This window comes from Muntiacus reevesi, chromosome 7 (genome assembly GCF_963930625.1).
Source record: "Muntiacus reevesi chromosome 7, mMunRee1.1, whole genome shotgun sequence".
NCBI classification, from domain to species: domain Eukaryota; kingdom Metazoa; phylum Chordata; class Mammalia; order Artiodactyla; family Cervidae; genus Muntiacus; species Muntiacus reevesi.
This window is the reverse complement of record NC_089255.1, coordinates 10601672-10615395: the sequence shown is the minus strand read 5'-3', so window position 1 is coordinate 10615395 and position 13724 is coordinate 10601672. Positions and strand designations below refer to the sequence as shown.

At 35.8% G+C, this 13724-nt stretch overlaps 1 protein-coding gene across 3 annotated transcripts in view; it reads right to left on the bottom strand.

Annotated features, from left to right (window-relative positions):
* The window catches only part of TENT2 (terminal nucleotidyltransferase 2), a 61677-nt gene that overhangs the window by 32896 nt on the left and 15057 nt on the right, over positions 1–13724 (bottom strand). For all 3 annotated transcript variants that reach the window (XM_065940271.1, XM_065940273.1, XM_065940272.1), the window contains exons 6-7: positions 1727–1841; positions 1550–1641 (exon numbers count right to left, since the gene is read on the bottom strand). In XM_065940271.1, coding sequence (XP_065796343.1) covers positions 1550–1641; positions 1727–1841 — 207 coding nt within the window. The remainder of the gene's footprint in view (positions 1–1549; positions 1642–1726; positions 1842–13724) is intronic.

Here is a 13724-nt window from a genome sequence, read left to right as displayed (position 1 = left end):
TTTCTGTAACGTTTTATTTCCCTATCTAGATTGTGAGTTGCTTAAATATAAGGTTCATATCCATGGTGTTTCGTTATAAGTTGTGACAAGCATGATTCAGACATGTGAATAGAATGGAGGATTAAAGGTCTCTCTAGTCAAAGCTATGGTTTTTCCAGTAGTTATGTATGGATGTGAGAGTTGGACTATAAAGAAAGCTGGGCACAGAAGAATTGATGCTTTTGAACTGTGGTGTTGGAGAAGACTCTTGAGAGTCCCTTGGACTGCAAGGAGATCCAACCAGTCAGTCCATCCTAAAGATCAGTCCTGGGTGTTCATTGGAAGGACTGATGCTGAAGCTGAAACTTCGATACTTTGGCCACCTGATGAGGAGAGCTGACTCATTTGAAGAGGCCATGATGCTGGGAAAGACTGAGGGCAGGAGGAGAAGCAGATGACAGAGGATAAGATGGGTGGATGGCATCACTGACTCAATGGACATGGATTTGGGTAAATTCTGGGAGTTGGTGATGGACAGGGAGGCCTAGTGAGCTGCGGTTCATGAGGTCGCAAAGAGTCGGACATGACTGAGTGACTGAACTGAACTAAAGTATAATCTAACTGCATGAGAAAAAGTTTCAATTAAAACTCTAGTATTCTTCATTATGTTTATTATTTCTGAGGCTTTTCTTTTTTTCAGTTTTCCTTTTTATGCTATCAAAGCCTAGAAAGTATCAGGAGTTTCTTTCCTGGAATAAATCTCTCTGATTTGCAGTAACTAGAAGTCACTTTTGTTACTAGACTAACAGGAATAATATTACCATTCAATAGAGGCTTTTTTATTTTTTAAGAGGTGAAATACAAGGCATATTAAAATTACACTGAAATTAATCTTCAGTAATTCAGAAGAGACTTAAGCATATTCAAGTGGCTGCTCAGGTGAGTTTAATAAACAAGAATTTTTGTGGAACTAAGGTCATACAAGAGTATCAGTTAACAGGAAATGCAAATAAATATAATAAAAAATAAAATTTGGTTGCTAAGTATGAAGAAACAAAGTCAAAATATCAGAGATAATTACTTTAAATCACAATAGTCTTATTTTACATTTCAGAGAACTCTCTCTTTAATTCCCAAATAAGAACTCCAAATCCCATAGTACTTTCAGGGAAAAATAATACAGATTAAAAACAGAATCACTGAGAATTCAAATGGAAGGAAATAAATCAAGCAGATAAAAGACAAGCTCTTCCTCTTTGCTGCATCCTGGTATCATACCCAATCCAATGGCATTTCAAAATAAAGATACAGTTCTTTAAAAACACACAGTGAAACTGCCTCGCTTTAACAATTTAGAAATAAATGCTATAATTTGTTATTTTTACTGTATACATGCCTTAAAAAAAACAGAAGCAGCAACATTTCCTGAGTTTCCTTGAATTACTATAAACAGACAATTCAAAGAAGCAATTAAAACAAAGCAGGGTTTTCTCCCTCAATGACTTTTATATGAAATTTCTTAAATGACTTAACATGAAAAACACACTTAGAATAATGTTTCATTACTTACTGGTTCCTCTTTAACAACTAGACATAAGTCACCATCACTGCTCCGAGTGCCAAATCCATTTAAAGACGACCCAACTAAAAAAAGTCTGCTTTCTAGAGAAACAGAAGAGAATTATGTTATTTTAAATTAAAATAGGAATGCATATAATTAAAAAGCAAGCAAAATAGGGAAACATACGTGGAAATAACAGTTGAATTTCTCTCTGAAGTTCTGTTCGACAGAGTTCTTTCTTCTTTAGATCACTTACTTGCTGCTGACATGCTTCAAATAACTCCAGTATCTGCTGACTCAACTTAAATGTACCACAAAAAAAGCAAAAATTTCATTCAGAAATGTAAGTTACCACCATATTAAGAAGTATAAAATTACTGACAGTATTTTTTAAATGTATATGATCTCCTTAACACTTGCTAATACACAAGGACCACTATTCAAGTAATAATTACTAAGTATCTGAAATAGTTAACAATTTTTACATAGTAAAGTATCATTAAGTCACAGATAAAATAAATACATATTATCTCCGTAACACTTTCTAATATAAAACTACCACTATTCAAGTAATAATAATTACTTAGCATCTGAAATAATTAACAATTTTTACAAAGTATCACTGACAAGTCACAGATAAAATAAATATATATTATCTCCTTAACACTTCCTAATACAAAACTACCACTATTCAAGTAATAATAATTACTTAGTATCTGAAATAGTTTACAATTTTTACAAATTAAAGTATCACTGACAAATCAGAGAATTCATGAGTATAATTCATAGGTCATCATACTATAACCTTCAGTTACTGCCTGTTTTTATATGGGACATGAACTAAGAATGGTTTTTATATTTTTAAAGGGTTATAAAAACAAAACAAAACAAAAATAAGCAACAGAAACAAAGTCTACAATAATCTACTTTCTGGCCCTTTAAAGAAGGTTATCCAGCCCCTGGTATTCATACCATGAATACCAAGTAAAACAGACTTCAGAAGAGAAGTCCCTGGCTGTCTACACTCACGCAAACCACCGTCTTTCCGATTCTTACTGCACTGCCCTGAGCCCCGCGTTCTTGCGGCCACCTACGGACAGATCTCCCTGTTTACCTCCCTTTCCAGTTCATACTTTCCCCTCCAAATGACCTCTTGCCATCACCATAGGTGACTCCCTTACCTACAGTGGGGTAAGTATCATGACATACTCCCACCATTTCAACTTCTTTTACTACAATATTTTTCATTAATGTTACACAGACATAACATGATTATTACAATAAAACAGAATTTCTCTAGCTTTGACATTTTAAATTCCAGTATACAAGATAGGCTTCAATCTCCTGTCCAATTCTCACATCTTCTTGAGAACCACACAGACCTGGATTCTCTTGGATCCTCTCTTTCTCCCAACCCAACAGCACCTGAAATAGCATGATTTCCTTCCCTACCCAGTCTATACTCCACAATGCATCCCTTGAACCATTCTTTTTTATCATACCTTAACATTATACCCCCGTCATGCTCTAACAAAATCCTAATTTTAGGTTCACTATATACAACCACCTTCTCTGCTCTTGTTTGTGAGTTGCTAACTGGGAAAAAAATAAAAAATCACAAAATTGGTATGTTGCAAATTTACAGTTTAAAAACTAACCTAAGATTTAACCCATAGCATCTCTCAGCAATTACTTCAATATCTCTGGTTAGATATTGTTTCCATTTTTCACCATCAGCATTCCAAAATGTTTATACCTTTCCTCAAGTTCCCTACACTCATCTCACTTTCTTCAGCAGATAACGTCACATTGAAGTTTACACTTTCTTCAGCAGATAACGTCACATTAAAGTTTACTAAGAAAATTGAAGAAACCAAATGTGACATTCCTCAGCTTCCAAGCACAAACTTGTAAACTACTATCTGAATGAAATCTCATCTCCCTACCTCTCCTGTCAGACAAACTGTCCTGTTTCTCAGTTCAAAGCTAATCCCTCTATCAAAAATACTTCTGTATCCACCGCTTTTGGTCACCTCTGGGGCACAAACACGCCATCAGTTTTTTGACCTGTCTTTTGCATTTTCAACCTCTCCCTCTTTAGGCCTTTCTCCAAGTCCATGACCAGGCACAAGTCTCACTCATCATTTAAAATATTTTATCATGTTTAGAACACTCATTTTAAGAAAGCAGAGGCAGTCAGGATAACCTGGCAATGAAAGAGACATAATTTTCTAATATCCCTGAATAACCATCCCCCCAAAATGCTACAGACCCCAGTTTGATCCCTGGGTCATTAAGATCCCCTGGAGAAGGGAATGGCAAAGAGTCGGACACGACTGAGAGACTGACAAAAACAGACTAAGCAACGATGAGGAAACAAACAGATCAAACCATCCAAAATAAAAATGGCCAAAAAATACAGCACAACTGACTACATGTTACTCATGAATTCTAAAATACTGCAGGTTAGGACCAAATACCAACAGCAGCAAGACCCACATGGTATCAGAAACATAACAGGAAGAGGAAAGGGATTTGGGACAGCCCTGGAGCCAGAACAAACAGAAATCAAATTACCTAGAAGTACTACCTTCCACTCCCTCCCTTAAATTGACAGTTTCAATTCAGTGTAAAACAGCAAGTGAAACTCGGAAGGGGCTTCACAGGCTACAACTCATATAAGTAAATGCAAGAAAATCACACAAACATCAGGAATCTGAAAACTAACTGAAATTCCCTTCTAAGACAGAGCAACATACCAAGCAGAAACTGCCAGGAAGAGAAATCTAAACTAAGCAGTACAGTCACTGGGGTAAAGGAACGTCTAAAACAAGAAAGCTTCTGCCCCTCCAGAGGACATCTGACGATGCTGAGAAAAAGTTCTGGTTATCAGTCATCATACCTGGGGGGGTGGGTACCACAGGGCGGCCCAGAAGGCTGCTGAATATCCTACGATGCCCACAACAACTCCCTGCAGCAACGATAGCTGACCAAAAGTGCTAATACTGCACAAAGTGAAAAACACTGATCTAGATACAGGCAGAGAAGGAAAGGAGGAAAGGTCTCAGAAGACATATTTTTGAATACTACGTAACAGCAGAGGATTCCTCCAGCCACAAACCTAGCAAAAGGCTAGCTTACCCAACCCTCATCTAAAAGTAGTATACTGTAGTTATTTACTCGATGAGAGTTGCGTCCGACTCTTTGAGACCCCATGGACTAGAGCTCACTAGGCTCTTCTGTCCGTGGGATTTCCCAGGCAAGACTACAGTGGGCTGCCATTTCTTCTTCTGGGGATCTTCCTGACCCAGGGATCAACCCTCATCACCTGTCTGGCAGGTGGATTCTTTACCACCAAGCCGCCTGGGCTTCCCTAAAGCCATCTTCCTTGAACATAAGTAACAGAAAAGAACTGGAATCTCAAAGAGAGGTGATAATGGGAGAACAGAAAAAATATTTGAAGAAATAACGCCTAAAAAGGATTCAAGTCAATTCTCAAAGTTTTTGTAAGAAAAATGCAAAGAGTAACATTCCTACAGATAAAGAAGCATACCAGAAAGACATGTCCACAAAACTAATGAATATTTTAATATAATATGCAGAACCAAGATTTTCTCTCTCATTATTAATTTCCTAAAAGGATAACTGACTATAAAGCATACATAACTGAAAAAAATAATTGGAAGTTTACATTTTTAAAAATTATCAAAAGCAGTAAAAACATGAAATACCTAGGAATATATTAAAGATATATAAAACAAAATAAATAAATAAAGATATATAAAACATATACCCTGAAAATTATAAATATTGAGAGAAATTAAAACATCTAAATAAATAGATAAAAGAAAAAAGTTACAGGACTTAACATACCTGACACTTCTAAACTTAACCATACAGCTACAGTAATCAAAACAGTACGGCACTGGGAAAAGGACAGATAAAAAAGATAACAAAAGAGAATAGTGAAATATTTATGAAATGCTATGATACCTGAAATTTGCTTCAAGCTACTAAGGGAGGGAGGTATAGACAAAATAAGATTGGTCAAATGTTGGTAATTATTAAAGCTTGGTCTTCTGAGGATTTACAATACTACATTCTATTTTTTTATATATTTGATACTCTCCATAATAAAACGCTTTTTTTTAAGGCATTCATATTTACAAAAATATTTTCAAAAGGTCTCCAGTTAAATAGGTTAATCCAAAATTTTAAATGGCACTTGAATAATTAAATTTTATCTACCTAGAGCAGGGTTGGCAAACCTTGACCTGGAGGCCAAAAACTGCCTCTGGTCTGTTCTGCAGGACTAACCAACTGAAACTGATTCTTACATTTTTAAAGCACTGTTTAAAACGGAAAGAAAAGGAAACAGGGCCCGCGTAGTTCACATGTCTGGAATTTATTAATTGGCCCTTTTATCAAAAAACTGTGTCAACTCCTTGATCTAGAGAATCAGTTAGGCAGATTAAAACTGCTGTAGGTCAGAATATATACTCTGCATCTGCTGAATAACAAAGAGAAAAATTTGGGGGGAATTCCCTGGAGATCAAGTGGTTAAAACTTGGTGCTTTCACTGCATGGCTGGGCCCAGGGCTCGGCTCAATCCCTGGTCAGGGAACTAAGATTCCTCCAAGCTGCGGGGCACAGCCAAAAAATAAAATTCTTTCATTGGAATGACCATGTTCATGTGGAAACACTCACACGTGGAAAAGTTTATGATGAGGTAGAAAATAGGAAATTCCACATATTTGCTCCTCTCCCTTTTCTACAGTTCTGGGAAGACTTCTCTCTCAAGCCCTGTAATGGAGATCTAACGGAGTTTTCATATGAACCAATTTTCCTTTCTATCTAGTCACATTATGGATTCACACTGCCAAATTATGTTACTGTATCTTAGAACAGATATTTAGAGTCCAGATGAGAAAAAAACACAAAAAGAAATGAACGTATATGCTGAAACAAGACTTACAGAAACATTTCAAAAGATGGCTCAATGGCCTTATAACTGGGAAAAAAAGAAGATATGAAATCCTGGCTAAAAATCAAGCAGAAAAACATTTAGATCACATATGTAATAACAAGCTGACTATGCATAATGGCATTTCAAAACCTTTTTTTGTTTCATTCAAAAGTAAAATGGTCCTTGTTTTTCTTAGTTAAAAAAAAACCTACTGCAACAAAGTATCTGTAAAACAAATTATTCTTAAAGTTGCTTAAATCTCTATAATACTACAGCTTAGGCTGCCTGCCAGATCTATTACTTTAAAATTACTTGTAGAAGATATATTTCTCACTGTATATAAAAATTACATCTTTGCAAAATTGCATAAGAAAATAAGTTTCCTAATACAGATTTAAAATATTTCTTCCAAATATCAATGTTCAATTTTCCTAAAAAACATTATAACCTATCCTCGAAAGAAAGAAAAAAAGTGAAGTCACTCAAGTCATCTCCGACTCTTTGCGACCCCATGGACTGTAGCCTACCAGGCCCTTCCATCCATGGAATTTTTCAGGCAAGAGTACCAGAGTGGGTTGCCATTTCCTTCTCCAAGTATCTTCCCGGCCCAGGGATCGAACCCAGGTTTCCCACATTGCAGGCAGACGCTTTACCATCTGAGCCACCAGGGCAGCTACTCAAACTCAGACTCAAACCAAATTACTAATTAGGCTATCATTGTCTGAGATCAACACAAGCCACTAAAGACAAGTTAGACATGGATTTAGAGTCTGAAAAGTTTTTAAATGAGCCGGTAAAGCTTCAGGTATAACTTTTGCATGGTATTCTCAGTAGATTCTCCATCTGTCCCTAGAAGCTGGGTCCCCATGTAAAAGAAAGTGAATAAACCTTTCAGCTGGGAGAATCAAAACTTGATCATTTACAATACATGAAAAAGAGCAACAGGTTTTGGCTAAACCTAAGTGCCATCTATAAATAACAAACACAAAATAGCAATGACAGAAGAAATAAAGTTAAATATTGTACAGATAACAGGTGATTAGGTCACAAACACTTCAACAAAAACTGACAATTCCTCAGGTTCTCTCATTGCCACATTCTTTGTTACACTTAAAACTGTAGGAAAAGCTGGTACTAATAAAGCTAGATATGAATTAAAAGTTTAAATTAATTCTTGATGCTGAATTCCTTTTCTCTTCAAAGTAAATAAAACAGAGTCAGGAAAACATTACGCTGAAAACAACCCACTCCTTACTAGCATGTTAAATAAAGCACTATGCTTTTTGTATGGCCACAAATTAGAGCCTTCCTAATCCATCAACTAATACAATGATTAGGCTGTCTGAGTAACTGATTTTTCTCCCTGAACCCTGCTTGTTTTTAGGTACATACAATTACCTAACCTTAGTCAAGAGAAAACTGCCTAATAAAAGAAGGATGGAGAAAACAAAGCAAGCTTTCATTTGAAGATCTCTTGGGCTGAGACATGATCTAAATTTTCTACATGAATCTAAGTCTCAGTGGCTTTAAAAATGTGACTGACACAGACATTATAAAGACAGAGCCCTAAGAATAAATTTAACCACTGAGGTAAAAGAGCTGTACACTGAAAACTATAAAATGCTGATGAAAGAAATTAAAGACTATAAATAAACAGACAGATACCCATTCATGGATCAGAAGAATTAAAATTATTAGAATGTCCATAGTATCCATAGCAATCTACAGATTCAATGCAATCTCTATCAAAATTCCAATGGCATTTCTCACAGAAATAGAAAAAGCAATCCTAAAATGCATATGGACCCACCAACGACCCAGAACAGCTACAGCAATCTTAAGCAAAAAGAACAAAGCTGGAGGCATGACACTTTCTGATTTCAAATTCTATTACAAAGCTGTAGTAATCATTAAATAGTATGGTACTGACATAAAAATGAACACAGACCAGTGAACATAATAAAGAGTCCAAGAAAGAAACCCACACACATATGGTTAACTAAAGGGTGTCAAGACTACATAACAGAAAAAGGACAGCCTTCAACAGTGTTGAGAAAACTGGATATCCACATGCAAAAAGATGAAACTGGAGCCTTATCTTACAACATACACAATAATCAATTTAAAATGAATTAAAGACTTAAATTCAAAACCTGAAACAGTACACTCCTGTAAGAAAAGATAAGGGGAAAACTCCATGATCTTGGTCTTGACAATGATTTTTTGGATTTTAATACCAAAAACACAGGCAACAAAAGCAAAAATCAGTAAGTGGAACTATATAAAACAAAAATATATCTGTAAAATAACAATTAAAAAAGAGTGAGAAAGAAAAGAGAAAGTGACATACAGAATGGGGGGAAATATTTCCAAACTATGCATCTGAAAAGGGGTTAATATCCAAAATACATAAGAAATTCACACAACTCTAACAAAAATACAAATGACCCGATTTAAAAATGGACAAAAGACCTAAAGAGACATTTTTCTAAAGAAGACATACAAATGGTCAACAGGTACATGAAAAGATGTGCAGCATTGCTAAGCATCAGGAAAATACAAATCAAAACCACAATGAGATATCACTTCACACTTGTTAAGATGGCTATTACCAAAATGCAAAAGGTTAAGTGTTGGCAAGGATCCAGAGAAAAGGGAATCCTTATACACCATTGGTAGGAATGTAAATCAGTACAACCATATCAGAAAACAGCATGGTGCCTCCTCAAAAAATTAAAAATAGAACTACTATGTGTTCCAGCAATCCCAGGACTTGGTACATACCCAAAGGAAAAAAGTATCTGTCTCAACAAGGTATCTGCACTCCCGTGTTCACTGCAGTATTATTCACAGTAGCCAAGATAATGGAAACCTAACTGTCCACTGACAAAGAAAATGTGGGGCATCTGTATACACATACACAATGAAATATTATTTGGCCTTAAAAAAATGGAAATTCTGCCATTTGCAACATGGATGAATCTGGAAGACATTAAGATAAATGAAATGAGCTAGACACAAAAAGACAAACACTGTATGATTTCACATGTAGAATCTAAAAAAGTCAAATTCATAGTAGCAGAGAGTAGAATGGTATTTATTAGGGAAGGGAGCAGGATAAGGAAAATGGGTAAATTGCTGACCAAAGGATATAAACTTCTAGTTATAAGATAAATTAGATATGGAGACATAAAGTACAAAATGGTGAATATAGTTAATAACAATGTACAGAACACTTGAAACTTGCTTAGAGAATAAATTTATTCACTAAGCAAATTTCAAGTGTTCTGATCACACACACAAAAAATTGTGAGGTAATGAATGTTAATTATCTTGATTATGGTAATCATTTTATAGTGTATACATATATCAAAACATCATGTTGTATACCTTAAATATTTACAATTTTCATTTGCCACTCATATCTAAGTAATGCTGGAAAAAAATTGATAAGCAATGCAGGTAAATACATATTTCAACTACTTAAAATTCAGTGAACCAATAATTTACAAATATTTTACCCCCTTTTCAATTTGTTGTTTCTAAATAAGGTTAACTACAGAAATTTTTAAAGATAAAGCCTCAGAAATCTGTAAGATAACTGTCCCCAAAATGTTTCCCCTAGGGTGCCAAGAGGCTCCATAAAACTTACTCCTTTCCAAAATTAAACATTACACAAAATATCTTGAACAATTCATTCATAATTATGTTTTTACTTTACAGTCAGTACCAAGAAAAACTCAGCCTACTCTCGTCTCAACTCAGAATTCAGAATCAATTACTTCAATTCACATAGTATCTTCAAACTATCCTGAATTTCTGAAGAACATTTTTAATAGATGGAATTCAGGAGCTCAGACAACTCTGATTACTGTAAACTTTCATTTTTTTTTTTTGTCCAGGCAACTACATCTTCATCTAAAGATACTATGAAATGAAAGTTACAATTCAGAAAAGTATTTGAGACTTTTTACTTAAAAAGTTTTGTCCGCTAATATAGTGACTTCAAAAACAGAAGACTTAAAAATGGAGAAACAATTTAAACTTAAAACTTACTCATTTTCATAGTCTTAATTTTTAGGTTTCAAACAGAATTAATTTTCAAACTAATCAAAACTTTTAATACATTCCCCTGGAACTTATTAAAGCAGCTGATTCATTATTATTAATAATAAATTCATTATTAATAATGAATAATGAATAATGAACAATGTTAAGTGAGCCCTCTAACTACCTAGCAAATACTCTGTCAAACCTCCACTCTGCTTCTTTGGTCAGCCTGAAGTAGTAAACACTACCTCAAACCATCTGCACTGTTCTTAAACCGCATACATCCCACTGCATCCTCTCAACTCTCAGATGACCATGCACAGTAATTCAAAGAGAAAATATGAAGCAGCCATTCAACTATGGGAACTCTTTCATACCATATTTACCAACTTTCCTGTAACTGCACCTATCCTCTCCTCCTATCCTCCAGTTTCAAAAAAATTCTCTCTTACCTAAAGTCAATGTCTCCATATACAAGCAGGACCCATGCCCTTTTCACCTTCTAAGGAATCTTATTCATAATTGTACTTTTTTTTCCACAGTAGTCAATTTTTCTCTCTTGACTGAATTTTTCCAATAAACATTTACATATGCTTAAACTTTCTTCCACCTCAGAAACAAAATTTTTAAAAACTCCTTTGTTCTACCTTTCCATCTCTGGCTCCTCCCTTCACAGCCAAACTTCCCCAAACAGTTGTAAACATGTTTAGTTTCCATTTGGTGTCCCACTCTTTCCTCAACCTATTTCAGTGAGTATTGGATCTCTTCTTCCCTAGACAATCATATCCATACTCTTAGCTTCAATTATCACCTATATGCCAAAGATCACCAAATGTACACTTCTGGTCAATACATTTCCTTTTAGTTCCAGATCTATACACATTCAACCATCAACTCCAAATACCTAATTTTGATGTTCCAAATGTATGTCTAAAACAATATGTACACAGAACTCATCAGATACCTGCTCACCCTCCAATTCCTATTAAACACAGATACTCCTATATCTGGCTCCTCTTGGCCTTTTGTTCTGTCTTAGTGAATGGTACCACCATGCCTCCAGTTATAGAAGCCAGAAACTTGGGAGTAATCCTCAGTATCTTTATCTAAATCAGTGGTTCTCAACTAGAGGCACTTTTGCCCCCCAGGAGACATCTGTTAATGTCTGAAGACATTTTTGGTTCTCATAACCAAGGATTAGTGGCAACTAGTGAGTGAAGTCAGAAATGTGGCTAAAACATCCTAAGATGCAGGGGATAGTCCCTCCATACCAAAGAAAGCTGGTCTAAAACCTCAGTGGTACAGAGGCTTAGATGACCTAATCTAATAATGCATCATCAAATCCCATCAACTTCACTTTCCCCAACAGTTTAAACCCATCAATTTTTCTTCATCTTAACTATCAGCACTTCCGAATTCAAGGAATTACCTTTTACCTAGTATCTAATAATAATTTCCTACTTCCACACTTGTGCAACTGCTTAAAATGAAGTCAAAACAATTTTTAACTCATCTCTTTCTTGCTTAAAAAAAGACCCTACAGCTTACCAAAGTTCTTAGGTGAAAACTAAAATGATATACAAGTCCTTGCATGATTTGCCTGCTTCCCCACTTCTACTATACTTCAGCAATTTTCCCCTAAATCAATCAAACTGTGGCCACCATATGGCCTCCTTGCATTTCTCTGCAGATTGCATGCTCCTTTCTATCACTCAGTAAACCTTCAAACACACTGTTCCTTCTCTCTAAAGCATTCTCTCCACCCCCAACATTCTTTCACTAGTTAACTCCTACTCGCCCTTCAGATCTCAGCTCAAATATTATCTCCTCCACACCATCATGGAGATAACTCTGAACTTGTCCTTTGTAACACTTATAAATATATAAAGCTGCAATTCGCATGATTATTTCTAATGGCTCTCCTTCTCACTATGTACATGGTAAAGAGACCATGAATATTTAGAAAAATGCTGTAACACAACATTTTAGCATAGAGTCAGCACTCACAAATTTTTGTTGATTACTAAAAAAAAAAATACAGAATCTAATCTACTTCAGGAGTTCAACTGTCACTTTTTTATCTCGGGGCCAAACCATGCTTCTGAAATATATATGGGCAGCTCAGCTACAACATGTTTTTCTTCAATACCAATTAGCTTACAGACAATTGATAAATAAGGCAATGGTATCAATTTGATGTATTAATTGAACTGATTTGTATGTGGAGCGGAAATTGTGGAATTGCAACCTTTACCAAAAAATAAAAACAAAAAACAACAAAAACCCTTAGCTTGGCTGCTCACAAGCAGGAGTCCTTAACAGATCTAAATCAACTAAAAGCAAGTGTCTGCATCTCGGATTCCCCCTCGAAAGTATAAACATATCCCCACCCTCACGGAGCCCTCCGCTGGTATATTTCCTTCAGAGTCTCACCTGACAGCTGACTGACTCACTCACAGCTCCACCTTAACCACCTCGTCTCAGTGACCTGCACAAGGCAGCGTATGTCAACTGTGTATCGTATATTTTTTAATATCCTTTGCAATAGCACCCAACCACGCTAAGCCACATACCTGATCTATCCAGGTCATCTTCTAAGGGACTGATTATTGTTCTTCAGAGAGTTCTGGTTCCAAAACTGTTTAGGTTTTGCATAGTGTACTCCCAAGCCCTATTTCCCCATGGCCTTAGCATGCAATCTGCAGAACATGAGGCCATTCAAGAACACAAACGCTACAGCAGATTTCCTCATAGTTCCAAGCGCTGAGAAACGTAACTCCTGACTACTTCCTCAATCAGCTTGAACACTCAAAATCTGGGCTCCTCATCTCTGTTAACAGTTCAGAACCGAATCATTAAAGTTGCTGAGCTCTCTCTCTCCCTCTCCCCCCACATTCAATCATTCCACACAGGTATCAATTTTCCTTATGCATGGTCTCTCACATCTTTTTCACCACCATCCACCATAACTGAAAGCTCCAGCATCTCTCATCTGAAAAAAGTTTAACAATTAATAGCCTTCAAGGTAATTATACCTCTTTCCAGGCCCTCCTTATTCCAAACCAGACTCCACTAAACTGCAAGAATTATCTTCCCCAAAATGCAAATCTAATTGTGCTACTCCTCTACTCAAAAACCTTCAATGGCCTTCTACTGTGCGTTCAAGGT